This window comes from Apus apus, chromosome 10 (genome assembly GCF_020740795.1).
Source record: "Apus apus isolate bApuApu2 chromosome 10, bApuApu2.pri.cur, whole genome shotgun sequence".
NCBI classification, from domain to species: domain Eukaryota; kingdom Metazoa; phylum Chordata; class Aves; order Apodiformes; family Apodidae; genus Apus; species Apus apus.
Window position 1 is genome coordinate 4,487,093 of NC_067291.1, and position 26,717 is coordinate 4,513,809.

A 26,717-nucleotide genomic window follows, 5' to 3' on the forward strand; every position below is an offset into this window, starting at 1 on the left:
AAGCCTGATGGAATATACTGACAAGGAGCAGCAAACGGCATGCAGATGAGGATAATATAAAACTCCGGGTTTAGCTTGTCTGGTCACAGACAGTGATTTTCAAATAATGCAATAATTTTAAGCCACTCTTCTCATTACTGGATCTTTATGGGGCTGTTCAAAAGACACTCCCCTCTTCTCCCTCCTCCAGGAAACAGAAGCATTTTAGGGATTTTGATAAAAAATCTCTGCAATTTACTTTAAAAAAAACCAAAACAAACAGGATGCCTGCCCTTCTAGACAGAAGACTTCCTTTGTAAACCATATTAGAAAAGCTGAATGGGAAGCCATCAGGAGGACTCAGAAGTTAGATTGGCTTCACCATTTCTCTATATAATTTCTGGAGAGGTAAAGAAAGGTCCACTGGGGCTGACACTTAGGCAAGATCAGTCGTAATTTGTCCCATATTTTCAATTTGAAATCTTAGTTATTTTCAATACATGAGAAGATGCTAACCCATGCAAACATCACAAGGAAGTGGGCAGGGTCAATCTACATGCTGTCAGCTGATATTTCCTTATCGATGGACATTCTGCCTCTTTTCAAGATTACAGGGCATAGGCCCAAGACAACAATTTTCTACATAAAATCCATCTTAAACCAGAAATTAATCCACATGTACGATTCTCCAAGAATGTATGGGAGCTGCAAATAATCAATTCCCATTTACATAATAGGTCATTTGCCAGATTTTTTGGAAGACCAATTACTCCTTCCAACAGAAGTTTCATGACATGGTTACTTGATGCAGTTACTGTTTAAGCTATGACAAAAGAAAGCAAGATATTAATAAAACACAGAAGGATGTTTTTGCCTTCTACCATACAGGTCAGCTACATTGTGTTAACAAACCCCACTGAATTGGCAGCTTGCTGTAAATGTGCACATTTCTTAGTTTTACTATTTTAGTTACTGAAAACTGCATACTGTAACTTCAGTATAGTTTCTAATATGCAATTTAGCTCAACAGCCATTAGAGAACTGAAACTTGTCAGTAAGAGAAATTAATGATGCAGCTGATGAAACTGTTCTTCAGTTGCAGTTTTTCAGCACACAACTCATAGTAACATTAAACTTCTAACAGGAACAACTTACGAGTTCTTTCTGAATGTTTTTCTGAAGACAGTCAATTGCTGGTCATGTTAATTTAAAGAATCTACATGGAAATTATAGTTCTGTCAAATGTAATAACTTAATTTTTTTTCCAAATGCTGCTCTTAGACCGAAGGCTGAAAGAACACCTTTGACTTTGTTCAGTGCAGAATCTGCAGCAATACAAAACCAACCACTCAATCTGGTCACAGTAAAGTCTACATTACCTTCACAAGAAAAAATGACACCCCGTAGGTGCGCAGAGAACGAGCCAGCTTCACATACTTCACTTTGGCTTCTATTTCACTCATCTCACCACAGTTTTTGTGCTCCTGTAATGACAGTTAAGTATCACTTAGACAGAAACAAACAAAAAAGGTATAGCTGCTATCTGTTTAAGGATGTTTAGTTGGCAATCACTGGAATATTTTAAAAATACTGGCTAGATGTGTTAGCAAGACTGTATCCCTTAATTCCTCACATTGGAGAACAAACGACCTGTGCAAATGGAACACTTCTCTTTCACAATCATGCATTCTATCTGTTCTCAGATCAAGCACATTTAAACCATTGCTGACAGTCTACAATTCTAGATATTGCTGCTATTTGACTTGTAGGTATTGCCAGCAGGCTTTTCCTGCCAGTAGAGCTGTTATCCACAATGCCAATAGTCCTAGAGGCGAGGAAGAAGCAATGATCTTGCTAAATAGCTCATTCTGAAATACGCATCTAGGTGTGTCTTGTAATTCAATTTGTATTTATTATTTAAACAATGTAATAATTAGTAAACTCTATTATCTGTGAATAATGGCAACTACCAGTATCACCTATTCAAACTTGATCTCAGAATCTGCTCTCCTGTCCCTGTCTGACTACTTAAACACTGTTTGTGGGATTTGCTATCACATCCCACCTTCCCTCCACATTTTCCTAAATTGCTGGTTGCCACGTCTTTCATGTTGACTGATGGCAGCAGGGGGAGCACCAAGAACATGGGAAACACGTTGCTACACCAGTTACAAGTTACCATCTTGACAATGTTCCACAGAGGAGCACTGGGAGGAGCAACCCTTTTGCATCCCAAGTACACAAACTGATCATACCTGTCAAGTTTAGCACAAAGAATACAATAAAGATACTGAAAGAGCAAGGAGACCAAAATGTAGGCATTGCAGATGGAATCTGGCAAAAATCATCTGTCAAGCTCAAGACTTTGATAACCCAGGGAAACAGCTGATTTTTCCAAAAAGGCAGCATGCATATTCTACCTTGCTGTTTTATCTTTGCCCAGCATTAGTGCTCTCACTGATGATCTTCTTGTCCATGCACTGAATGATGGGAACTACTTGTAGATAATAACTAACACAGGCAAAAATCACATGCTATGAATAGCACAAGTGATACTCAGCAGTGAATGAATTTTATTTTTTTTTTTTTGCTTAAACTGCAGCATCACTGCCACAAGCTAAAGAGGTGCTAAACTCAAACAGAAAAGCATTGGGTTTCCTCATGTATGAGGAAGTACTAAAAGCCCCACATAAAACAAACTCTCTGAGCTACAGAATTCCTAGACTGGGAGTATAACAGACATAGGAAAATATGTGACCTATTCCTGCTCTTCAACTGGTCTCTCAAGTTGAGATGACCACTGGTAAGCCCCTCCAGAAATCATATGACTTGGTTCCAGCTGTTGACCTCAGATTTTTTTCAACTTACACTGTTTTGCCAAACTTGTATTTCAGATACTTAGTGCATCTACTGTACTCAAACAACTCTAAGACCACTTTCAATAGTATCAGCACATTTAATACTCAACTGCTTCAGTCTTTTACAGTTGTGATTCCCAGACACGTCACTAAACTCAAGCACTAGCTAGCAGAACACCAAATGATTTGGTCATGCTTGAGTAATGAAGGTAAGAAATTAAAACTGCTTTTCCTAAATGGGCTTCTATTACACTACAAATACACTTCCTTACATTTCAACATAACTGAGAAAAATGTCTTAAGAATATTGAATATTCACTCTCTCCCCTTCAACAAAGTACACTGAAGAAGCATCAGTGAAGAAAAAAGATCAAGAGGATAAATCTGCTGAAGAAAGAACAGAAAAGCTGTCAGATTCTTTACACTTGATATTCTGATAGTTATATATTCAAGTATATACCAAGTATACACCTGTGAAAGCTAGTATTTTTTCATATAGGAAGTGAAACTGAATAGGTTTTCAAGCTTCATGATTACCTGAAATATTCTCTTTTCAGCCCCTCTTTGTTTGGTGTATTCTTTAGGCAGGAATTCTTTGAGGCTAGAAAAAAAATAATAAAAAAAAATCTCATAGTTAATGGTGCCTTCTTGAGGAGGAATACTTTCCATGCTCCTTAAGCCCCCAAACTTCCTAAAACAGGCATAAAATACCTATACATTGAAACAAAAGTCTGGCTAAGTAGGGGGGCAAGAGGATACCTTGCACAATTAAGAAAAAAAACTTCAGTTACATCCCCCTGTAATACCTCTTCATGTTTTGAAAAGTCATAAAAAATAAATAACAGCTGGGATACTTTCCTTTCCTAAACTGCCTCTTCACAGCGCAAAGGGGTTCACATCTCAATCAAAATACATTCATGGTAATATGGGATAAGAGGGGGACAACAATGCTTGAGCGAGGTCTGAGTCCAGACACTGCTATTACTTTCCAGTAGCACTTGGATTTGTTGACATGCAGGACCAAGTTCTTTCTCTATCTTTCAAGAAACATTAGAACACTAATATTTTAGTGAAAATCTACAAAGCAATTTAAGAGAACACTTAATACCATTCACTATTTCAAAAACAAAGTCATAAATAACCAGTCCTAATTTGTGTAGCACTCAGATACTAAGGCTCTTGGAACACAGAATAAACTAGGCAAGTTCAACCTCCATGACAGTTTAGTCAGAAAGAATCTCTAAATCCCTCACCTGTACCTCCTTGCTATGTAACAATACAAACTCTTTATCTCAGCCAAAGCTCACCCCAACTTGATGACATAACAACATCATACTTAAACATTAGTTCTCTTCTGGATGCACCTTCCCATCTGGAACATTCTACTCTGATGAAACTAGGTCATATATTCAGTGGTTTATTTTCAGCCTGATGAAACTTCCACAGTTCAAGAAGTTGATTTCTAAGGACCTCTCACACTTTGGACTAATAAGAACCACAGAAAAAGTATGACTGGAGAATCACCTCCTTGCTCTGATAAATTCAGTAAGCAAGCACACAAGTACAGAAATCCACTATCAAGGAAAGTTAAAAGTTTTGAGAAGGATGGATTTTTTTTTTTCCCCCAACAAAATTGGCAAAAAAAATTGCTTAACGGTTCTGTGGGGTCTTTAATTGGGGGTTTTTTTGGGAGAACAGGTGTTTGTGGGGCTTTTTTGTTTTGTTTTTAAGTGAGGGTTTTCTCATTGTTTTTAAAAACAAAAGCCTGCCACTACAGACAACAAATAAAATAACTCAGACTAAATCAGGATTTTGTGCTTTCTTCAAAGATACTACTCAGTAGTGAGATCATACATTTTTTTCTCTCCATAAAGCTCTAGCAATATAAATCAAAGTAATAACAACTGTTCTTGCTAATCTTTCTTCCAATGCTCCAGTAGTTATATCTCACTAATACCTGATAATGAAGTCTTTTCTCAGGACTTATTTACACAGACTTATCATGGGGTGGGCAAGGCTGGAGAGCTAAATTAATTTTATAGATAAGGACTGAATTCAGTTTTTTATCCTAAAACACTGGTGTCTTTATTCTGAAACAACTGATGCTTTTATGTAGAATTTCAGAGGTTCAAACCAGTTTGGTTGAATTAACTTCCAAAGCAAATTAAAAAAACCCCAAAACCTCAAACTTGAGGTAAACCCAGCTTAAAGTCTAGCAATGGATTTATATAGAAAAATTATAGTTATCACTCACTTCCAATTATCATCCTTTATTAACCAGAGTTAATTTTCTCATCAGCTATCCACATGAAGATAAACTATCAAGACAATTACATTTTTAAGCACGTCTACTTACTTTAACTAATACACACTTCAAGAAGACATTGCTGAGCAAACATTATTTGGAGCTTCTTAAGCAGCAAGGTTAAGAAAACAACGTTGTGCTTTGTCCACTAAGCACCAACTGGCATATCCTTGCACATGTAGCTGGCAGTTAGATTGGATGCTTTTTACTTGTATCACCTTCCATTATTTTTCAATCAATAGGCAAGTAACCATCTCAACTGAAAGGGTGAAATGCTAGTTGTAAACAGACTGATTTTAATGCTACTTATAATCAGGTTATTTTCCTTATGACACAACAAGCAATAGTTTCACTTTATTTGGCAGCTTGTTTAACTGAGTTTGCAAGACAGCACAAAGAAAACCTGACTATTAATTGGAACTGAAAGATGTTTTTTTACGTGGTGTGTTTACATAACTGAATTACTACTTCAGAAAAGTCTTTCAGATTAGTTAAAACAACTGATTTTGCAGCGCTGCGTGTTCCAAAGCAAGCCACCATTTTGAAGTGATTCCCCCAGATTCAGTAAACCTCAGACTCAGTCTGACAAAGGAAGTGTAAGAGTCAGCACTCAGCCAGCTGAACAGTACAGAAACCAAATGTGCACCCATTGTTTTCTGCATCCCGTTAAGGTAGCTATGAGCCTTATATGTAGGCACAACTCAATGGACTGTACAGTAAGTAGCTTTCTTTTACCCTCCTACACTCCCCTTTCCTTAGGCTCTGGCCCTCAGTTAACTCCACTGCAGGCAAACCAAACAGAAAATCAAAATCACTGGAAAAAAGGGATACCTGCATTTCAGTCAAACTAAACCTGCCCTGCTGGTAGCATTAAATTAAGTACCACAATAAAGGTTAAAGGATCAGAAAAAACTTCTTTACAGTGAGCGTGACAGAGCACTGGAACAGGCTGCCCAGAGAGGTTGTGGAGTCTCCTTCACTGGAGACATTCCAAACCCGCCTGGTCACGTTCCTGTGTGATGTGCTCTGGGTGGCAGGGGGATTGGACTAGATGATCTTTCAAGGTCCCTTCCAACCCCTAAGATTCTGTGATGGGTCAGTAGTAAGCAGGATGCCTGTCTACATCTGAAACAAAGAGAGCACAACTCTAGATCCCCAGTCATACAATTTCATGAGCGAATGAATCTGAACTGATTAATGCCTCTAAAACGTCTGGGAAATTTAACCTGTACATAAAGCAATATTAAATTTATTCAACTGTCATAGCATCTTGCTATTAATATACTTTCCTAGCAAATCAAATCTGTGATACACACTGAAGTAAGCTTAACTCACATGTGGCATTTCTAAATGCAGGCAGAAGTAGGTTTCTAAGGAAGAATAAAACCACAGTTCTGCCAGCACTATACTTAACTGGCACCCTGGAGGAAGCTGGTGTTCTGTGCTGCCTAATAAGCCACTGCCAAAGGTCCCCCTTCATCAGCTGGGGTTGCCCCTTTGTGCAATAAGGCTCCTTTCAGACAGAGATTGCTACAGGAAACACAGCAAATCTGATTACCTCTGCTTCAACTATTAAAATGCATTTCGTCTGTGACAACTCAATATTAGTTACACTTCAGGTCACCCAAATTTAGAAGTTAGAAGCATTTACTCTAAAAATCCAGGTTTGTGTTTGTGTTCTACGTGAGGTCCAAACTGTATCTGTGCTTGAAAGCCTCCAAACTCACAGGCCTTCTCAAAGGAGACAGGATGGGAGCCATTCAAAATATCATCACGAGCCTACAGAAGGTAAGCAAAGACATGTCAGGGACATCCAAATTAACTATTACATCTCTGAAATTCCTTGAGAGTTTATGGCCCAAGAATCCAGCAACACACATTTCTGTCTGTATGTCTTCACTATTCCATACTGCATGTGTTTATGACTAACAAAAGAACAAAAGACTAGCTAGATTATTGTCTGGCGAGACTTATTAAAATCACAATTCTAACAACTTTCATCAGAAAGACGACTTGATACATATTTCCTGCCAGCTATGTATATAAAATATAACATATTTACATAAATGTACACACATACACACAGAGTGTACATTCAGACATCTAAAAGCTTTAGCTTGCTACCTTATAGTAGGAGGGAAAATAATCTGCATAACTGAAGCAAAAACCAGATTAATATTCCAGAAATGGCAACAGGAGAAGGCAAACAGCACCTTCCTTCTTTCTGTTTAAAGGTAGCAATTTAGTATTTAGCGCTCACAGAAGATGATGGATTTTATAGCTCTGACAACAGAAGGTGCACCTAACCATAGGCAAAACCATGACAAAACAAAACACACACTGTCACAACACTAATTTGAAAGAAATACCTAAGTAGCAGGAGAAATGGCTAGTCTTCTACAGTCTTCTAAAATACTTGAAAAACATAATGCAATCTTATAAGCAATGCCATCCTTATCTTTTGCCTTAGAAATTTAAAATGTAATTTAGAGTAAACACATTTGAATCAGATGCAAGTACAACAAAGGAACATTCCATTAAATTTTCAATTTAAATTTTCAATAATTTAAAAGTCTAGATTTTTCAGACTGCATTACAGGAAATGGCACTGGAGCCTTCAGTTAAATAGTATCTTCTACATAAAACTCTCAAGCTTTGGTAAGTTATGTATAGTACTTCTAACAGGTTGGGCAACCTGCTTAGGTAGACTCACACCATGTTACATGACTATGGTTCATTTTGAACAGGAAGCCTGTCTGTCTTGTGTGCCATCTGGGTTGAAGACTGGAAAGGGAGTTCAGAAGATGCTCTCTCACTGATCAGGCAGAAAAGAGATGAGAAGCTTAAAACTGGTTGCCAGACTGACCTGAACATAAAGCAAATTAAGCTGAACAGGATCTCTTGAATCTACATTCTGGTCTGAATAAAAGAACTTCCTCCTCAGCAGCAGTGTTTCGTTTTCATCAACTCCTTGTTCTCTGAACGTCCGGCTGTGATCTAGCCAGTTTACTGTAACACAACCACAGATGTGCACATTGTTAAACACAGTGTTGCCAGGGTTAATAGCTGTTGTGAAAATCATGTGATAACTGGCATTTTCCATTGGAAGATGAGACCCTGCAAAAAAATGTTGCTTTAATTTCTGCTTCTACTCAGTATTGAAGACTGCTCCAAATGAGAATTCAAGAACAGCACTGCTGAGAAACAACTTACTACAGCATAAAACACCATTAATGGTGTTGAAGAAACAACTACAGTAAAGTTTTATTACTAAATTTAGATCTTAAAAGCTTCCTTGAAAAATTAGTCCAACGTTTACCACATTTTCACCAAAAAAACAATTGTAATGTTTATTTCTCTCATCCCTGAATACAATTTTAAATCATCTACCTGCCAGTCACAGTTCATCTTAGCACCTTAATACAGAACAGGGAAAAAAAGTTCTCACAATTTAACACATGAAACAAATAAAATACTGTCTTCGTTCTCTGACAACCTCCATTTAAACTTAAAACTTACACCTTCAAAGACAAAACTACCTTTTGATGTCTTTCAGCAGGCATCAATATTTAAATATCCAACTTCAATAAAGGGGAGAAAATGGTCATTATAGAAATGACCCTTCACACAAGTCACAACTCCCCTACCAAAAAAGTAACAAAAATCACTTCAAAAGACTTGCTGACTCTCATAGCTAGAGGCAACAACTTGTCAATTTACCTAGTTTAGAAAATACTCAATAGTAGATTATATTATATATAAGAAGATGCAAAATACAGGTAGGGACCAACTGAGACACAACAAAGAATCTCAGAGTGCATCCCCTCTGTGGTTTCTTCGCACTGTACCGTGGAAACTTAATAGAATTATCCTGGAATACACTACTCACAATCATCATCTGTATGAAGCTTGGCCTTCAGCTTTTCCATTTTTCTTTCATCACGCAATAAGGTCCTGTCTTTCTTAAGCGTTCCTGTACTCTCCTCTTTCTTCTCTTCAATGCTTTCTTGGATTAAGGAATATTCCTCATAATTTGTTATTCCTGGAATTATACATAAATCCAGTGTTTGTAATAATAAAAATGTAATACATTGCAGGACAGGTAAAAAATGATTTTCCATATCTTAAAACAGCAATTATTAATTTCAAGTATGGTAAAGATATTCCAGATGAAATGCTAAACAGTGTATGAGGCAGGGGATCCCAAGAATAATCTAAACCCTCCACATTCAAGACGTCTCTCCAGTATCTGCTATTATCCTTCAAATTCCTTGTTGTGTGCTTCATTTGCCACTTTCAGAAAGACATTCAGGTGTTTGTTATCTACCAAGAGAAGCTGCCAGCTTCAATGATGAAATTTAAAACAGCTGTAAATTCCAGAATGGATGATGGGTCATAGTAAATTTCCTCTCATGGATGCCTACCATTGGTTCCTGAGAACTGAGAAATTTCAGCTTGCCCATGATGTATAGAAGAAATGTGGCAGAGCAGACTGAGGAAGAGAAATTATGTGAAATATATAACTCTATGAATTTTACATGAAATTGAATAAAAAATAAGTTCCCAACATTTAGCATAAGTGCTGAGTTGCTCTCATTTCTTTGTTCTTTTCTTTTTCCCCACTGTTTGAAAAGGCCTGTTTATGTCATAAAGGAAAGCAAATCAAATGCTCACCTACATGACCACATTCATGAAAATAAGTCAATCTAATTTTTAAGTAAATTAGTTACAGCTCATTAGAATCCAGCACAGAACCACTCAGACAAAATAGAACTGGATGAATTTAAATTTAGCTTAATTCAGTTTCCTAATAAACTGACCTAAATCAAATTCAGGCCACTTCAACTCTAAATGAGAATTAAGCAAGGATTTATGATTTAAGCTCACTCATGTTGGATGCATGTTTATAGTTAAATGAATTAATTTTCCAAAATGCCTCTATTTAGATAAATAGACAGACTATAACCAGCATTTTTGACTAGCTACTCTGGACTGCTTCCATATTTCACAAACGATACAGTACTGCGATCAACTCCTAATCATAACAACTCAGGGCCCTAAGTTTAGGTATATTTCAGGGTTAACAGTATTTATCTTTTAACCCATTAAACCTAAGTATGATTTTAGTTCTAATTCTCTACCACATAGCAGAAAAACCTATGTAAAAGCTAAGATATAATAAAAAATGTAACTGCACTGTCAGATAAAGTTGTGCCTTCAACTGCTAAATACTGAAGTTCAAGAATATAGCTAACTATCCATTTTTTTAAAACCTGGACAGCAGATTTCAAAAAACTGTTTGGCAAATGGTTACTGGTAACAAAGTTAAATAGGTTTGTTTGTTTTTAAAATGTACCTATTTCTAGGCCAGCAATACACACAACATCCCAAAAATCAGAGGCAAATATGGCAAAAAAATAAATTCTTAAACATGTGTGTCCCAAAATCTTACCTATCCTGCTGCAAATGGTAACCAGCAATTCACCAACTGTTTTAGAATCATCCACCATGACTGTTTTCACTGAACCATCCAACATACGTATTTTCTGAGGTCTCTGTTTCTTTTTGTACTCCAGTATATCCTAAGAAGTAAACAACACTGTTTCTAAATGATTTTGGAAGGTATCACGAATCAACCTACCAACATAGATGCCTAAAACAGGATTTCCTCCTCACCCCCAAGCTGGATTTTTCCTTTGCTATAGCATAGGCAAACTTACTCATGTAACAAACTTGGTAAGTGACTACTTCTAGTTTGTTAAGTAACTACTTTGAGTTCTGCCGATGTCATTTTTTGAGACCTTGTCCTAGCCGGCAAGACAAAAACGTAGACGGGGAAGATAGACCAAAGCACTTCTGTGCTGCAAAAACTAGTTTAGCATTTAAAAAAAAATAGAAATGCCTTTTGGTTCTAAGCAAGCTGGCCATAATGTGGGCAAGCAAGAATTCATCATCTTCAGTGTACAAGAAACCTAGACTATAAGGTCACCTCAAACATACAGCTTGTTACAGAACTTATTTATCTTTCTGTTAATCATTCTGTGAAGACACTGTTGGCCACAGTTGCTCACAGACACAAACAGATGCAGGCAAAAACTAACTCCTGAGGCACAGCAAAGGAAAAAAGTGGGTCAATCTAACAAACAGACCCAAGAGCCTTCTACACCTCCAAATGCTAAACATTATTCTTGCTAATCAGGAAACCAGTTTTCTGAAGATGCATTAATGAAAGAAGCAACATATTTGCTCCATACCCCATTTCTCAGCATGTAATAATCCAGGGTTCTTCCAGCCTCCAGCCAGATTCCTTTTCGAGGATCTTCATCTGACAAGAACAATCCATAATCAGAGGCTGTGAAACAGAAGACACAGAGACTCAATGAAAAATACAAAACCTAATAAAGCAAACACTGTTTTAGTCAAAGTTATTCACCTTCAGGGTTAAGCTTCCATTACACTTACCTTCCTTTCTTACATGAATTTGGATATAATTTTTTTCTGTGCTTCAGAAAACATTTAATCTATCAGCAGATGGCAGGGTAGGTGAGGCTTTGTAAGACAACTTGAACAAAAGCATCAGTAAGCAGGAACATGTCACATCTACTGTGTAATTTGTATTATATTTGTGAATACTTCCCTTCAAGACAGCCTTTTTTAAATGGTCATTGGTCCTACTTTAAAATTGACTAAACAAAAACACTAGCAGTTTGGGCTCAACCATAGTATACTAGTTCAAGCTGTAGTTCTACTTAAAACAAAATACTTTGTTTTCAACCCTTCACATATTGCATGTATGCTAAACTTTAGAACCTTTTTGTTAGATGCTTCAGGTTTAGGCATTTAACAAAAACACAAGTCTTCCAGAATAACATTCATAACAGCCTCAGAAAAAACTTGCATCTATTGCATGCTAAATGCACACCAATTGACGCTTTCAGAATCACAACTAAATGATAAAACTCTGTGTCATAAAAGAGCAAACCTAGGTTTCAAAGACTGAACTACAGGTATACAAAATAAAGGACCGTGACTGTCAGGTGAAGGCACATGCAAAGCATATGGCCTTGATAAACAGGCATGAAGAACTGATCCAGAGCACACTTCACTATCACAAACAGTGTAAGCTCCTGTTCATCAGCTGAGCCTGCTCTAATTGTAGTCCTACACTAAAAGCTTGGGGTGCACACAGCCTGTTGCAACAACTCGGTGCAGGGATGGCACCTTAGGTTACTTTCAGCCTGGTGTTCATGAAGTCTGGGGAAAACAGATACATTTTTTGGGCAATGTTTCATCTTTATGTGTAGCAACAAATTACATTTAAAAGAGTTTTCATTAAGTACAGCGTTACTTATTTACACTTAATCAGTAAAAGGGTAACTGACTTACAAATACACCATTTCTAAGGAAGTATCCTTCCAAAACCAACTGAATAAGAAAACTCTCCTGACCTTAATTGAAAATTCCTCTGAAAACCCAAGTGATCTGTAGCTAAAGATGCTTGACACATATTCAGTAAAGAATCAGTTATGCAAAATTTTAAAATGTTTGCCTATAAGTAGATTGTGACCTTTGAGAGCACATAAAGTGCCTTGCACAGAGCACAATTACCAGGGAAGCACAGACCACTTGGGTGCTCATTTCTAGGCGATGCACCCTAGTAACTAAATAGTTGCAGCTATGCAACTTGCATGTTAACATCCTCGTCAGCTTTACATCAGCATGCAAGCTTGCTGGAAAAGTGAAATGTGCAGTGTTGCCAGTTGTAGTGCAGGACAATTACATTTTCTGTTGTGCCCAAACTAGTTGGATCAGTCTGTACCTGCACCACTGTGAGTCTTCTGAAATCACTGACAAACACATTTTAACAGCCACAGAGTAAACAATATGCTAGTAACCTTATTTCTGTTCACCACTCAACTTCATAAAGTTGTTTGAAGTTTGCAATTGCACTGACATATAAAAAGGAAAAGCCCTGCTGTATAATGTGAGGAGAGTTCCTAGGCTTTTCTGCGAGGTTCATGATGTTCAGGGATATTTATTACTCAGCTTCTCTGAATCCAACAGCTGTTCAGAATCACTGCTTTGAAAAATGAGTATGGTAGAAATGCACAGCTTGTGCCTAAAAATGGAAATTCTATAGCTGGACTTGCTAAGGATTCCTGTAAAGGAGAAGCATTTTTAAGGAAAAGTAATATTGTCCATTGTTAGTGAGTTTTTCTAACAGTTCAGAAAATATTTCCGAAACAGCTCTAAAGGTCAAGAGCTGTGCATAAAACTCAATTAACTGTCTGCTTTAAGGATTACATTCCAGTGGCATTATATACAGTACAGCACCAAAGCATTCTGAAGAATCTGAATTTTTTTTTACAACTTTGACTACACTTAAACCAGAACTTTTGTCCAAGTGAAGGAATATTTCACAGTCTGTATCCATCTAATTGGCTTGACAGGTACAGAGACAGTTAAATTTGATTAACACATAGCAGCATTCTGAAGGTGGCATTCAAAGCATGCTGATGCTTTTACTTATTAATCAGTTCCAAACAAGTCCCTTCGAACATTTTGGAGATGTCCAGCCATTCATTTGTATTTCATGTTGTCCCTTCCGCTGCTGAGGCACAAAATAAGTCCACTTAGGTTTCCCTAGGAAGTATTGCCACAAATATGACTTTGAAAAGATGGTACCACAAAAATCACTCTCCAAGCAGGGAAAAATCAGAACTCATTTTTCAGGCAAACAAGCAGCTTATTTAAGAAGCTGAAGTTCCACAAAAAAGCATCCTCTGTCAACCTCTGTCAGGACAGAAGGAAGAAAAAGAATGCAGCTACCTTCAATCACTTAAAAATCAGCCCTTGTTGCCTTTCAATCCTGAGCCTTAGGATTTAAATATGAAAACAAACCCTCCAACCTGAAAGCTAAATGGAGTAACAGAACACTGTAAGAAACCCCATGGGTCTATGTTAATGTTCAATTAAGCCAATGAAGTGACTAGAGACAAATAGAGGAACTCACCCTGCCCTGTCTGAGCTTCCGGCACTCGTTCACGGATGACTCTGCAGGCATCATACACTGCAGTGGACGGCTCAAACTGCATCGTCTTCACCACATTGCACTGGCGGACACAGATCTTCAAGGAAAGAGCTACCATGGTGCCAAGTCACTTTCAAGTTCCTAGTCAAGAATCTGAAAAAGCAGCAATGGCATTAACGCTTAGAATTTTCCATTTAATGCTTTAATACTATGAACTCTTGATAAAATAAAATTAGTACAGAAGAATTATATGTAACCAAATGCAGCTCTACATAAAGTCTCATTAGTATCAACAAGCTAGAAACTATTCAAAAACCATTTTCTTTGTATATTGGAAATTAATTTTCAAAACCTTGTTTACATATGCCTAAAGGTTGACACTTTGTCTGAGGTATGTCAAAATGATGCATAGGAAAAAACCACACCTATGGGGTATACTGCCAACTTATTTATACTGACAGAAAAATGTTCTTCTCTCACACCTTATTAGACCATTTCAATTAGCTAGTAACTAAGAACTTAGAATAACTACTTAAACAAAAGCAGGAATTTGTTAGTATGTAACTTCTTCTTTCCAAAGATTCTTATGTGTGCAACACTCCATTGTGGTTTTGCTCAAGATGGTTTCATCCTGTTGTGCAGCTATCCAGAGCTTCAAGAATGAGCCATTTTTTACTTCAGTTCTACTTCAGAAACTTCACTGAATTTGACAGCATTAGTCTACAGAAACAGGAAACTACAGATGCTTTTTGTTTTATTTTGCATAGTCTGGGTTTTGTCTCGAGTGTCTTCTCTTGCTGTCATAACACTCCAAGCCACCCTTCCATCATTAGACTTTCCACAGTCATCTCCAAGAACTCTTCAGAACTGACGCCCTTTCTGCTTAAGTACAGAACCTACTAGAATCCCCAAATCCTTTCCACATAAATTCATGCACATGTATTTTAAATAGAAGGACATCAGATTCTTCAGACTACTGATGATGATGATAATTTGAGCAGAACAAATTCCAGCAGTTAAACAAAAACCCCAGTTCTACACCTTTTCACAGCCCACATATTTAGTACTGTTGGCAAAATCACTTTAAGGAATAGGAAGGAACCAGCACTTACATTTCATCAATGCACCAATGCACTGAGCTGAGTAATTGCATCCTTATCCAAGGCACAGACAGCAGACAAGTAATTTCTCTACTGATAACATTTAGGAGCAGCTTTAGCTCTAAGATGTCATCCTCCCCCGTATTTTTGTGGCAGCCTATCCATCTGCCTCCCAAAAGCAAAACATCCTACTTCAGATTTTTTTTTTAGTACTTGAAAGACCACTCACTACCAGTACGAAATGCTAGATATGATAAGACTATCTGACTGAAAAGGGCTTAATTTGTACCATTTCTACACTAATCTGACAGTTGATGGATCATGATGTTATCTGTATGTTTAGAACTACACTGCTAAGCAAACAGAGAATGCAAAATCTCAGCTTAATACTATTTCTTCTTAATGCTATGAAGATATGAACATTTCTCTGCCTTCCATTTCAAACCCCTGCCAGTGGAGTGTTTGAAGTAAAACAACCCAAAAAATATTTGCATTTCTAAACTAGGCAAATGTAGAACAGCTAACACTGACACTGTCAGATACAGAGCTATGCCCTCCCAGTTAAAGGTAAATTGTCACTGCTAGTGCTACAGTTAAAAGCAAAGCTCTGCTATGATTTCATAGAGAGGCTTGTCTCCCTGGCAATATTTCTTAACTGGTTCATTCAGGCTTGAGCAAACACAAATCTAGGTCACCAGAATGTCACAGTCTTAAAATATGCATATGTACATGCTTGTATAGGCAAAGCTACATATTTTTATACTAGACAAACTCTGGGTTGCTATTCTTTCCTGGAACACTAGGCTTATTCTCCACCAGAATACTGGAAGGGAGCTGAATGATCATCTGTGGGTTGTATGCCTGAAACATATATCTGCATGTCACAGCAATGCCTTTATCATCAGCTCCTTGATGGACAAGACACAGTATGTCATCACTGGTCAGCTGCTTTGCCACTCCACTGAGAACAGTGTGGAGAGGTGCTTCAGGGACAACTATTAGCCAGGTGTAAATATCACACTTCAACACATTGGACTGGAAGTTGTGTCTTGTTAGTAGGTTTAAAAGGGAGTCTGGCAGTCAAAAAGTAAAAAAATACCTCAAGTTCCCTCTAATTAGTTAAAAGATGAAGGCAGGAGCAGTAAACCAATAGATTAAAACCTGACGTTCTAAATAAGCAATGAGTACAAAGGTACCAGCTTAGGGGAGTCCAAAAGCAGCCTGACAACCTCAAGGCACCCACATGCTGTCTGATGTGCCTCATCAGAACTCCTGAAGCTTGAACAAGCAAGCTAAGAAATTATAATCCTTCCTTTCATCAGTTGTAATACAAGGAACTTGACACTGTACAGCATAAAGCATTGTTTATTCTGTTTGTAAATGTGCACAGACAATTAAAATGCAGGACTTGTTACATACATCCCTGGCCCGAGAAAAGCCCTATTCAACCACAAAGCCTGCATACACCCCTCACATGCTCATAAGCAGGTTTACTGTTAAAACCCTCAAGACTCTCAGAAAAAATTCACAGCATCTATCTGTAGTGTGCAGTATTGAGTCTTAACAACAAAGCAGTTGAAAAAAACAGTAAAATGAAGGTGAACTAGGGCAAGCTTTGAAAGACCACTGTGAAAGTAGGCTTTAATCATCAATAAGCATTAATCATGCTGTTCTCAGTTCACACATAAGAGCTGTACAGGAACAGCATCTATGTTGCTAAGAACCCAGCAAGGAAGTACCCTCAAGCAGAATTATGTAAGAGACTAAAATATTTGAGTCTAATTAAGAGTTGTTTATAGGACAGTCAGCTTATTAGCAATTCAGTGACAGTTTGCTTTTTAAGTCAAAAGGCATATTTGCAAACTAACTTGCTTGATGTATCTTCAAAAGGAAGCATGAATTACAAGGGACTACAAGAGGAGGAATGTCATTGTTCAAACAGAGCTGTAACAGTTTTTAGGTAACAGAAGCAATGAGCTTGACTAGAACTAGTTGTAACATAGAAGTCATTGGCCTCAGGAGTAGGAGCCTTCAATACGGCAGTCAATAACTAAACCCTGAAGAGGCTTTCCAGGCTCTTGTTCTTATTTTGCAAGAACACTACAGGAGAAAGCTGAAAACTGGAAAATGAGTTCCTGTAGAAATCAGAAATGAATCAACATCTTTTTAAATAGGTTCCTCCCCAAACTAAGTTTTTTGCAGTAGAGATAAGTCCTTTTAAGAGAGTCCTTGGGAGGATGGTGGTAAGGATATTCACAGATTACAGGAGTATATTTAAAACACTATCTGCAATACTGAATAAATTTTGAGTTGCTGGGGTTTTGTTTTATTTAGAGGGGTTTGTTGTTAGGAAGGTTTTTTGCTTTATTTTTTTAAACCAAAAAGAACTTCTTAGAAGGCTAATCTAGGTCCATTACAAGAGCTGCAACTTGCTTACAGTGGGATGTATACCTACACAGCTTCAAATATATTTTCTGATTTCTGGAAATTTAAGAGCACATAGGTAAATTATAGGATAAGAAAAAGAAACAAAGACTAAAAATACTTTCTTTCCTGTGGTACAGTTAAGCTGATACAAAACTGATTTTCTGAAGCAGCAGATCTGAGTATTTGAAGCATTTCACCCACAGATTCTAAATCACACTAACAGTAATGATAGGTTGAACTACCAAGTGGGCTGTTCAATCCAGGCGTGCACAGTTCTATATATTCACTTTATTTTTAACTGCTGAAATAGTATAATGTTCTCATGGATGATTTTTAAACTTTTCTGTCTAGATTTAGAACCTTTGAGCACATTTACTTCAATGCTTTATTTCATTGAATTAATACAAAAAGCCACCACTCCAAGTCCTGAACTGTGCCTGCTATTCTTGGCAACCGTCCCAAGGTAAGATGCCATAAACCACTTAGAGTTGTTAATTCAGTCATTAAATGACAGATCTAGGATATGACTTCTTGGGTTCACCTACTCTGGTCTAAATATTACTCTGCATTTCCTCTTTTTTTTATATGACATGCGTAAGCAGGATTTAAAATATGGTATGAGTTTTCTATAGTAATATACTCCACCCACCGAAAAGAAAATCAAGGAATCTTCTTCTTCAGGTTCAGAAACATTATTGCTAAGTTCCAGATGAAAGCGTCATGGTAAATCATATAAGGATTATAAGGATTCTTCTGTTGCTTTCCTCCTACCCTCCTGAACATCACCTGATGCTGCCCTGGCACTTTTTATTAATTTTCTTTAAGGACAACAGATGGGATAGACAAGTTTTCCAAAACAGCTTTGCTACACAGACCCAGAAAATTAGTGAAGCTCAAGTAAAATTATTTTTTGCCAGTCCTGTGATGGGCTTTATATGGATTAGTTCTCTGTTCTCACTGATTTGATCTGAAATGGTGGATTTAACAGGCACTGAAATTGCTTTCAGTGGATTTTGATCCATTCATCGCAACAATTAGTTTGTACAATCATTTAAAGCAGTTCACTAAAACAGGAAGAGAGGCAGAAAAAAAAGTGAACATTTATGAAATGTTATTGAAATTAATACAACTGTAGTCTAGCAAGTTAGCATTCCACCTATTTAAGTAAGCTCAGAACTTGAATAAGGACTACATAGAGCTGGTAGTCATGCTGGCAACCAAAACATCAGCTTTACAATGAACTTCATCTGCTCATCCAGGATCTACACAAATTAAGGATGAAAGCAAAGGGATTCTACCCATCTTCTTGCAGGCCCACCTGGAAGGCAGGATGCTTCATGAAGAGCACAGTCATTTAGTGAAAATTTAGATTGACAGCTCAGTGACTGATAGTAACTTATATTAGGCAAAACATTGCAGAGCAGGTGCCAATCAGAAAGTTACAGCTACTCTTCAGGCAATCTAACTCAAATTTTATCTGTTCAAATATATTGAGTGTGCTAATATTAATTCTGTGTTAAAACAGCAATAAACAGAAAGACTAAGGGCACTTTACAACCTTATGGCTCAATATAAATAAGTGCTTGAGCTATCATTTTTATTTAAATATTCAGTATATACTGAGCCTCCCATCCCAAATGCTCAGCATGCAACATTAACACTGACTTCCACACTACATCTTGATAAATACAAAACAGCACTAGATACTGATGCTTCCAGTCATCTTAAGCCCTGCCATTATGTACCTTTTGTAAATGTCAGATACTTATTACAGTTACAGTAATAAAACACTGGTCCAAAAGTATAGTGTATTCTGCTGATAGCCTACTGAAAATTCAATAGAAACTAAATAATAAGTAAGAAGTATGTGCAGTATAGACAAAATTTCAGGATTTACTGTGAATTAAATACAGTATGGTAATTCAAGAAGTTACTATATGCCCATACCAACGCAAACAGCTAAACAGCTTTTTTTTCAGTAGCATGATGTAGTTCACTAGAGTGAATACTTTAGCACACTCTTCTTTCTAATAGTTTTTATTGGAGAATTCAAAACAAAGCAAATTAATATTAGAAACTAAATTATAATTCATTCAGCTATGTTTCTACCTCCTAAATACTCTGGTTGTAATCCCACCTACTGTAGTATTATCCAGACAATTTTTGCTCACAAGTAATCAGAGTTTGGAGTCAAAACAAGATTAACACAATTTCTGCATAAATCGTAATTCTTTATCAATTTTCATGTCTCAAAGATTTACAAGAATTAAAAAAATGAAAGGAAATTTTGGAACAAGCAAAACCAGCATTACGAATCCAACATGCACTCCTCACTAGAAAGGTGGTTGCACGTAACCGTGATAATTTCACCATACCCTGGCAAATACTAGGGAAGTACATGCAACATTTTACATACTGTCTACAACTAAAATAATGCATTGAAAAAACATGTCAAATTGAAAAATAGATCATGTAATCTCCTTCCAACATGTTCAAATTGGTAGTAAAAAAAAGCTTTCCCTGCTTGAATGAGCTTAGTGCATGCTCCCTCCATAAGTAAGCTGCTAGAAACTGAACAGAGGATGAGGAAGGGAAGGAAAACCAGGGTATCTCAATACTTAACCACTTCATGCTGTCTCAAAGGCTGAATGATAGTTGTAAATATTTTTTTAAATAGCAGGTTTCTGGTAGAGTTGTCAATTTTCTCTGTGCTTTTTGATTACTAAATATATATATATTTTAAATAAGAATACTTTTTCAGCAAAAGAAAAAAGAGAATGGCTCGTCAAAATAACTTCGAATAAAACATGTAGAGGGGTAAAGAGAAAAACAGCAGCTGAAGAAAGGAACAAGACCTGTAGCAATAGAGCGCAGAAGGCTCAGTGACTACCAGAATCATCAACATTAATGGTAACAGAAAAGCTAAGCAAGGACAGTGCATTTGCACGTGTCAAATCAACATCTCTGACAACCACAAAGCCGGAGAACACAGACTGACACACATGAGAAAGCTAATCTACATTAGAGCAAACGTTTCAAGCAAGCATCACAGCATTCCTTGCACTCCAGCTTTAAGAATACTCCATGCCCCCAAGGTAAAAAGCTCACAACTACTGGATAAGGAAAGGAGGTAACTGCAGGTTGGTGTAATACTTATGAAAATTTCTGAACGTGTTTAAGCTTGAGAAAAAACAACCTCTGCAGAGACCAGGATCGAACCTCAAAGCAGCTGCTACTCCTACAACAAACAGAAAGGAAGTGATCATAAAACACTGAACTCAGGGTGTAACAGTGTGAGCAAACATTCCATGTCAATTAGATTGTACTTAACCCAGCACACTGCCAACTGTGTTCTAATCTAAGGTCAAAGCTCCTCCTACAGCAAATGTGCTCAGAAAGATACTCTGGCAGGTACCTTACTAAATAGCTCAAAGTCAGCTTGGCAGACTTCAAATGCTTGTGCCTGAATTCAGATATTCCATTATTTTTCTTAGTAAAGCCTATTTTAATATGTACTTAAATACTGGATGATCCTTCTGTCATGTAACAATTTGCTCTCATGTCTTGAAATGTTGTTACACACAACAGGAATACACTAGATAAGTGCTATATATATGGAAGAACACACTCATTCTACACCTACATACATAGACATGTACATATATATGAACTGATGTATATGAACACACACACTTGCACATACAAAACTGAAAAGACAGTATGTTAGGAAGGCTATTATTTGTGACACAGGTATAAATTCACAACAACAATAAAATGCATTTAACTCCAGATACCATTATCTAAAGAGGATACTGAGTGCTTTCTCCACAGAAACCACCCTTACAGAAAACCCAGTCTTAAGTCAGAATAAAATGACCTGCCAGGACCTCTTCCACCTCAAACGAAGGTCATTAGCATTGATGGAGAATAGTTGAGTGGGGAAATACATAGATCAAACAGCATCACAAAGGGATAGGAACCATCTTGGACCATTACACATCACTCCTATTTCATTCCAATATTCTGCACTACATGCTGCCTCCTAAAAGATTTAAGCCACCACCCTTTGCAATGTAAACAAAAAGACCAGAGTGCAATAAAAAGTTAATGCATAAAAAGGAGAGGGCCTGTTTTCCAAGTGCAAGTAGGAAAAATAATTATCCTTGTCCCTGCTTATGCTGATTACAACCAGCAGCAAATGCAAAATCAACCCGAGATCCTATTTACGAACTACAGATGCAATTTCTTACCCAAAGACATAAAATTCCAGTTAGGGCTTCAACTTTTTTTTCAGTTGGGATCAACAGTTGTTGTTTTGGCTGCCTCGCAGATATTCACCAAGTAGCCTTCTCCAAGACTAAAGATTACTTACATAATGGTTATTTAGGTGGGAATGAGAGGAATGTCTTAAACACAGAAGTGTTTGAAGTGGTCCTGCAATTCCAGCAACTGAGCTGCAAACTAGGGACAGACACTGACTTATTCTCCCTGTTCGGTGGGTTTGCAAACAGATTTTTCCACTAAAAAAGGTCTTATGTTAAGGAAGACAACAAGAAGTAGGGCAACAAGATTTCCCAGTAGGAAATTCCACAGGCTCACCAATGATTCTACATATACAGTCTGAAAATATCTCCTTCTCAGATCACCTCCTTAAAGGGAAAAAAACACAATAAAATTACTTGACAACAACTTATTTAAAAGACCTAAAAAACTAAAACTGAACATCCTCTTCACTCCCATATACTATGATTTGTGTTTCTGATTTCCTAGTTCAGCGTTTAATTTCTGCAGACAATATCACACAGGTTTAGTTTTCATTTTCATACACTTTCTAAGGTGTTGCCAGCTCTTACTCCTGTGCCAAAAGTTTCATTTTTACTGCTAACTTGCACAGGTCACAAAGATGTTCAGAGAGGTGGAGCACCTCTCTTGTGAAAACAGGCTGAGAGAGCTGGGGTTGTTCAGCCTGGAGAAGAGAAAGTTCCAGGGAGAATTTAGAGCACATTGCAGTACTTGAAGGGGCCATAGTAAAGATGGGAGGGACTTCTTACAAGGGCATGGAGTGAAAGGATGAGCAGGTAGCACCTTTAAACTGGAAGAGGGTAGATTTAGGTGAGACAATAGGAAGAAATTATTCGGTGTGAGGGTGATGAGACACTGGCCCAGGCTGCCCAGGGAAGTGGTGGTTGCCCCATCCCTGGAAGTGTTCAAGGACAGGTTGGATGGGGCTTGGAGCAACCTGGTCTAGTAGGAGGTGTCTCTGTCCATACAAGGGGGTGGAACTAGATGATCCTTAAGGTCCCTTCCAACCAAAACCATTCTGTTATTCTATGATTCAGGCATGTCTGAAAATAAATCCATGAAAGTTAAGACAGAAAATAAGACTATACTTTGACAAATAACAACATAGGTAATAGCTCTGGAGGGAGATTAATTCTTTCCACCACTGTGTAAAACCTCTCCAGCCCCAAGTAGCTACAGAACTATGAAATTCTGTTTATCATAAGATGTAGGCTCAACTTGCCACCCAGCTAACAGGCCTTGTCTGGAGCAAACACTTCCGAAAAACAGAAAACTATTCACAATGTCCTGATGCGAAGTAATAAGTTTTGTAGTTATTTTAAGTACTTAAATAAGTTTTGAAAACAATTCTGGACTTAAACAAAAAGTCCAACACAACCCCCAAACCTAAGCTGTTATTTAATGTTGTGAAAATTCAACAATTATAAATCTGTATTTAAAACTGGAGTATGTTAGATCATCATCCCCCCAAAATTCATACTATAAAAACACAGGGAGGGGTGTATTTCTAAACAGAAGTCCCTATCCATGCTTCTGTGATAACATCAAGGTTGTTTTCTTCTGTACACAGTGCAAAGCACTTTATGCTATCAAGAACATTATTTCTCTAGCAAAAAAACAAGGCACAAGGTATATAGGCAAGATGTTATGCCACTACTTCAAAATCTGATAACTATTTTATTATCTATTATCACTTGAAAATAAACAAATAAACCACAATTGTAGACATACACAGCATGTTCACAATCAAAGAACTCAGCTTTATTTTAAAAAACACGTTAGTAAAAAAGTATTAAAGTAAGTGACATGGTAAATAACATATTTACCGATATACCAAGACTCAATTTTAGAAGTACTCCTTGGCTTTGAGACACTAGTTGTATTTTTACATGTGTTCACACAACTACACTCATATTACATAAACCCAGCATATTTGTGCGTGCATGTACAATACAAGCACATACACACCCCTAAAAATCATGGCTTTTAAGCATTGCATATCATTAAGGAAGTTTCCAATTGAAAAGGGACTGAAGAGAACACACAATTCTCTAATAAGTTCTCCAGTGCAATAAGTGCACTCAAGGTCAAAGCCCTCAGTCCTCCTCCTGCCCTTCCTCCATTGTCATCACTGACTGAATGGCTAACCACTTCATCTGTAAATTTAACACCTCAAAACCACGCATGAAGCATTTAAAAATATAACCCCCTTTTAGTTACTGCAGGCTCAGCATTGCTGATCGACTCTAGTTACAACAGAATGCCCACTGAATTGCTCATATTGAATTATCTATTTACAGGCTGATTAATAATGCAATACTTCAAAAATCTGAGGTAATCCTATGCATGGAGTAGCAGTGGGATAGAGAAAACGAACGATGGAAAAAATTGAAGTAAAACTTTGGTAAAGTTGCTGATACTGGTGCCACTACCTTCCTGTCTTTTTGGAGGGGTGCAGGGGCTAGTACCACAGTTAATAAAAGAGGTGCCATGAATCACTGATTTTTACAAGGTATTTATCTAAAGATATTTAGAATTAAGCATTGTGCTAAATCTTACATTATGTACCTGAATGATGTACAGCATTCATCCAGGATTACACCATTTAAACCTACATGGGAATTCTTATGCATAAACATGAGATTGACCTACTTATTCAAGCCTTCCACATGCCTCTTACACAAATGTTCCATTATAGGTAGGAGTCCTTTCATGCAGTTGTATTTTATTTGCTTGTGCAACTTCAATTCTTTCTCTCTAAAGTTACCTTACTGTAACAACTAGACAAGACACGAGTTAAATGTTTTCTTGTGTAATACTTGCCTACTACAATCTAACCTCACATCACTGTTTCCCAATCTGCTCCATTTTTTTCATTAAAACATCAAACAGATTTCTTCACATTTCAGAGCTCTATTTACAGCCTATTTTTGCTTGGTCTAAAACACATGCTTCATTCAAAATGCAAAGAAATGCACCAAAACACTGAAACTCAACACTGAAATTCATCAAGCAAGCCAGGTATTAAAAGCAGGAACCTTTTCAGCTTTGGCAGGAATCTGGGTTTTATTGCAGTTTTTTCTTTGCTTATTATGTGCTGTGTCACAAATATTCTTCATTGGAATGCCTGTTTCTTGTGGCAAGTGTGCTACTAGAGTTGCATTAAGTGCAGTTTCAATGTTTAAGTGACAAAAAAAAACGTTAAGGGTTTAGGACACGCTGTACAGGGAGAGAGGCTTGGATGATGCCATTGATTTGTCTAGATCATCTTCCCCCTGGGAGTCTCTGCTTCCCTACCTATTCAGAGCCAGCACAGACCTTCAACAATGCCTTCTTCCACAAGGCATTTACCCAACACCTTTCCTTAAGTATGTGAAACTAAGTTTCAATTATTTACACATTTCTCACATTCAAGAAGACAGTTATGTTTTACTGAGCCTCAATAATCTTAACACTGGAAACTTGGGAGAGGTGAATGGAAAATTTCAAAGAAAAATTAGTGATGCACTGCTGTTTTACTTGAACCAAAAAGAGTGCCAGAAAACTTTTCACCTGATTATTTATTCCCCCTAAATAATGGCATTGATAAGAATTATGATTTCTTGTTTAGATCATATATGACAAAGATAAAGATGCCTCAGAATAATTTTAAAAATAAGCAAATTTACTAAATTCTCACTTGAGCAAGTTATTCCAGAGCTGATACAGCAATTCAGAAAGCAGTTGTTCAACAGCCTTTTGACATTTTTCATCTTTTGCCTATGTGTGCCAATTACACACTGTGTACGCATCAGCATGTTCTTGTACTTACAAACTCCACAAAACTTTTTTTCAAGAGTTTTAGTCCACAGAAAAAGTAGATTAAAAAGCTTTCAGTCCTGGGGTGATTATTTTGACTATTCAACACACACAGTACATGGAAATCCCCTTGGATCCAGTTACTGAGAATGTGAACTTAAAACCAACTCACCATTGGTGATAATGAGATTCACAAAAACTACAGTTAATGCACAACAGAAAATGGCAACTAATTTAAACCACCCCTTAAATACCACAACCACAAAAAAATCCAAACTGAACAACTCAGAACGAAGGGAGCAACACTCAAGAAATTCATGCAGCACAAGAGCCAGTTCTGATCTGCTTGCCCTATATGACTGTAATGGCTGCAGGAGAAGTTATTTACTCACACACAATACTTCTAAGCCCATAAGGATTTTTTGGGCCTCATGGCATCAGTATTACTTTAAAAAAAAGGTTATCCAACTATCACTGCAATTATAACAACACAAATGATGAAACATACTCAAGTGAATGCAATTTCTTTTTCTTCAATTTCAGAGTAGGAAACAGCATATTGTGGTGAGCTCATCTCCAAGTAAACCATGATGGGTTTTTTGTTTTGTTTTTCCTTTAAGAACTAACATTGTATAATAAAGACTAGGACACAGAGCTGCAGATTCCTATAACAATATTTTAGAATGTTTTGCACTTACAAAAGAAAAGTCAACAGAACAATTTAGCACACACACCCTGCTTGCTTCCTTTTTTTTTATAAATAGGTTTTACTTTGCTCACCATGCAAACATGTTGTTTGGCTCTGCTGTTTTACAAACTGATATGACTTTTAACTAAATTAAGAAAGGTCAGGATTGTCTTCTCAGAGAACTGCTAGCCAATCTACTCAGGAGTAACACCACAAGCAGCTTTTCAAA

At 37.2% G+C, this 26,717-nt stretch overlaps 1 protein-coding gene across 4 annotated transcripts in view; it reads right to left on the minus strand.

The window, feature by feature from the left end:
• Positions 1-26,717, minus strand: part of TLN2 (talin 2) — a 152,549-nt gene that overhangs the window by 81,915 nt on the left and 43,917 nt on the right. For 3 of the 4 annotated variants that reach the window (XM_051628093.1, XM_051628091.1, XM_051628094.1), the window contains exons 3-10: positions 14,156-14,326; positions 11,397-11,494; positions 10,595-10,724; positions 9,032-9,184; positions 8,009-8,151; positions 6,794-6,921; positions 3,375-3,438; positions 1,359-1,463 (exon numbers count right to left, since the gene is read on the minus strand). In XM_051628093.1, coding sequence (XP_051484053.1) covers positions 1,359-1,463; positions 3,375-3,438; positions 6,794-6,921; positions 8,009-8,151; positions 9,032-9,184; positions 10,595-10,724; positions 11,397-11,494; positions 14,156-14,291 — 957 coding nt within the window. In that variant the 5' untranslated portion in view covers positions 14,292-14,326. Of the gene's footprint in view, positions 1-1,358; positions 1,464-3,374; positions 3,439-6,793; positions 6,922-8,008; positions 8,152-9,031; positions 9,185-10,594; positions 10,725-11,396; positions 11,495-14,155; positions 14,327-26,717 lie in introns of those variants that run through there. The other variant, XM_051628095.1, reaches the window with a different exon arrangement.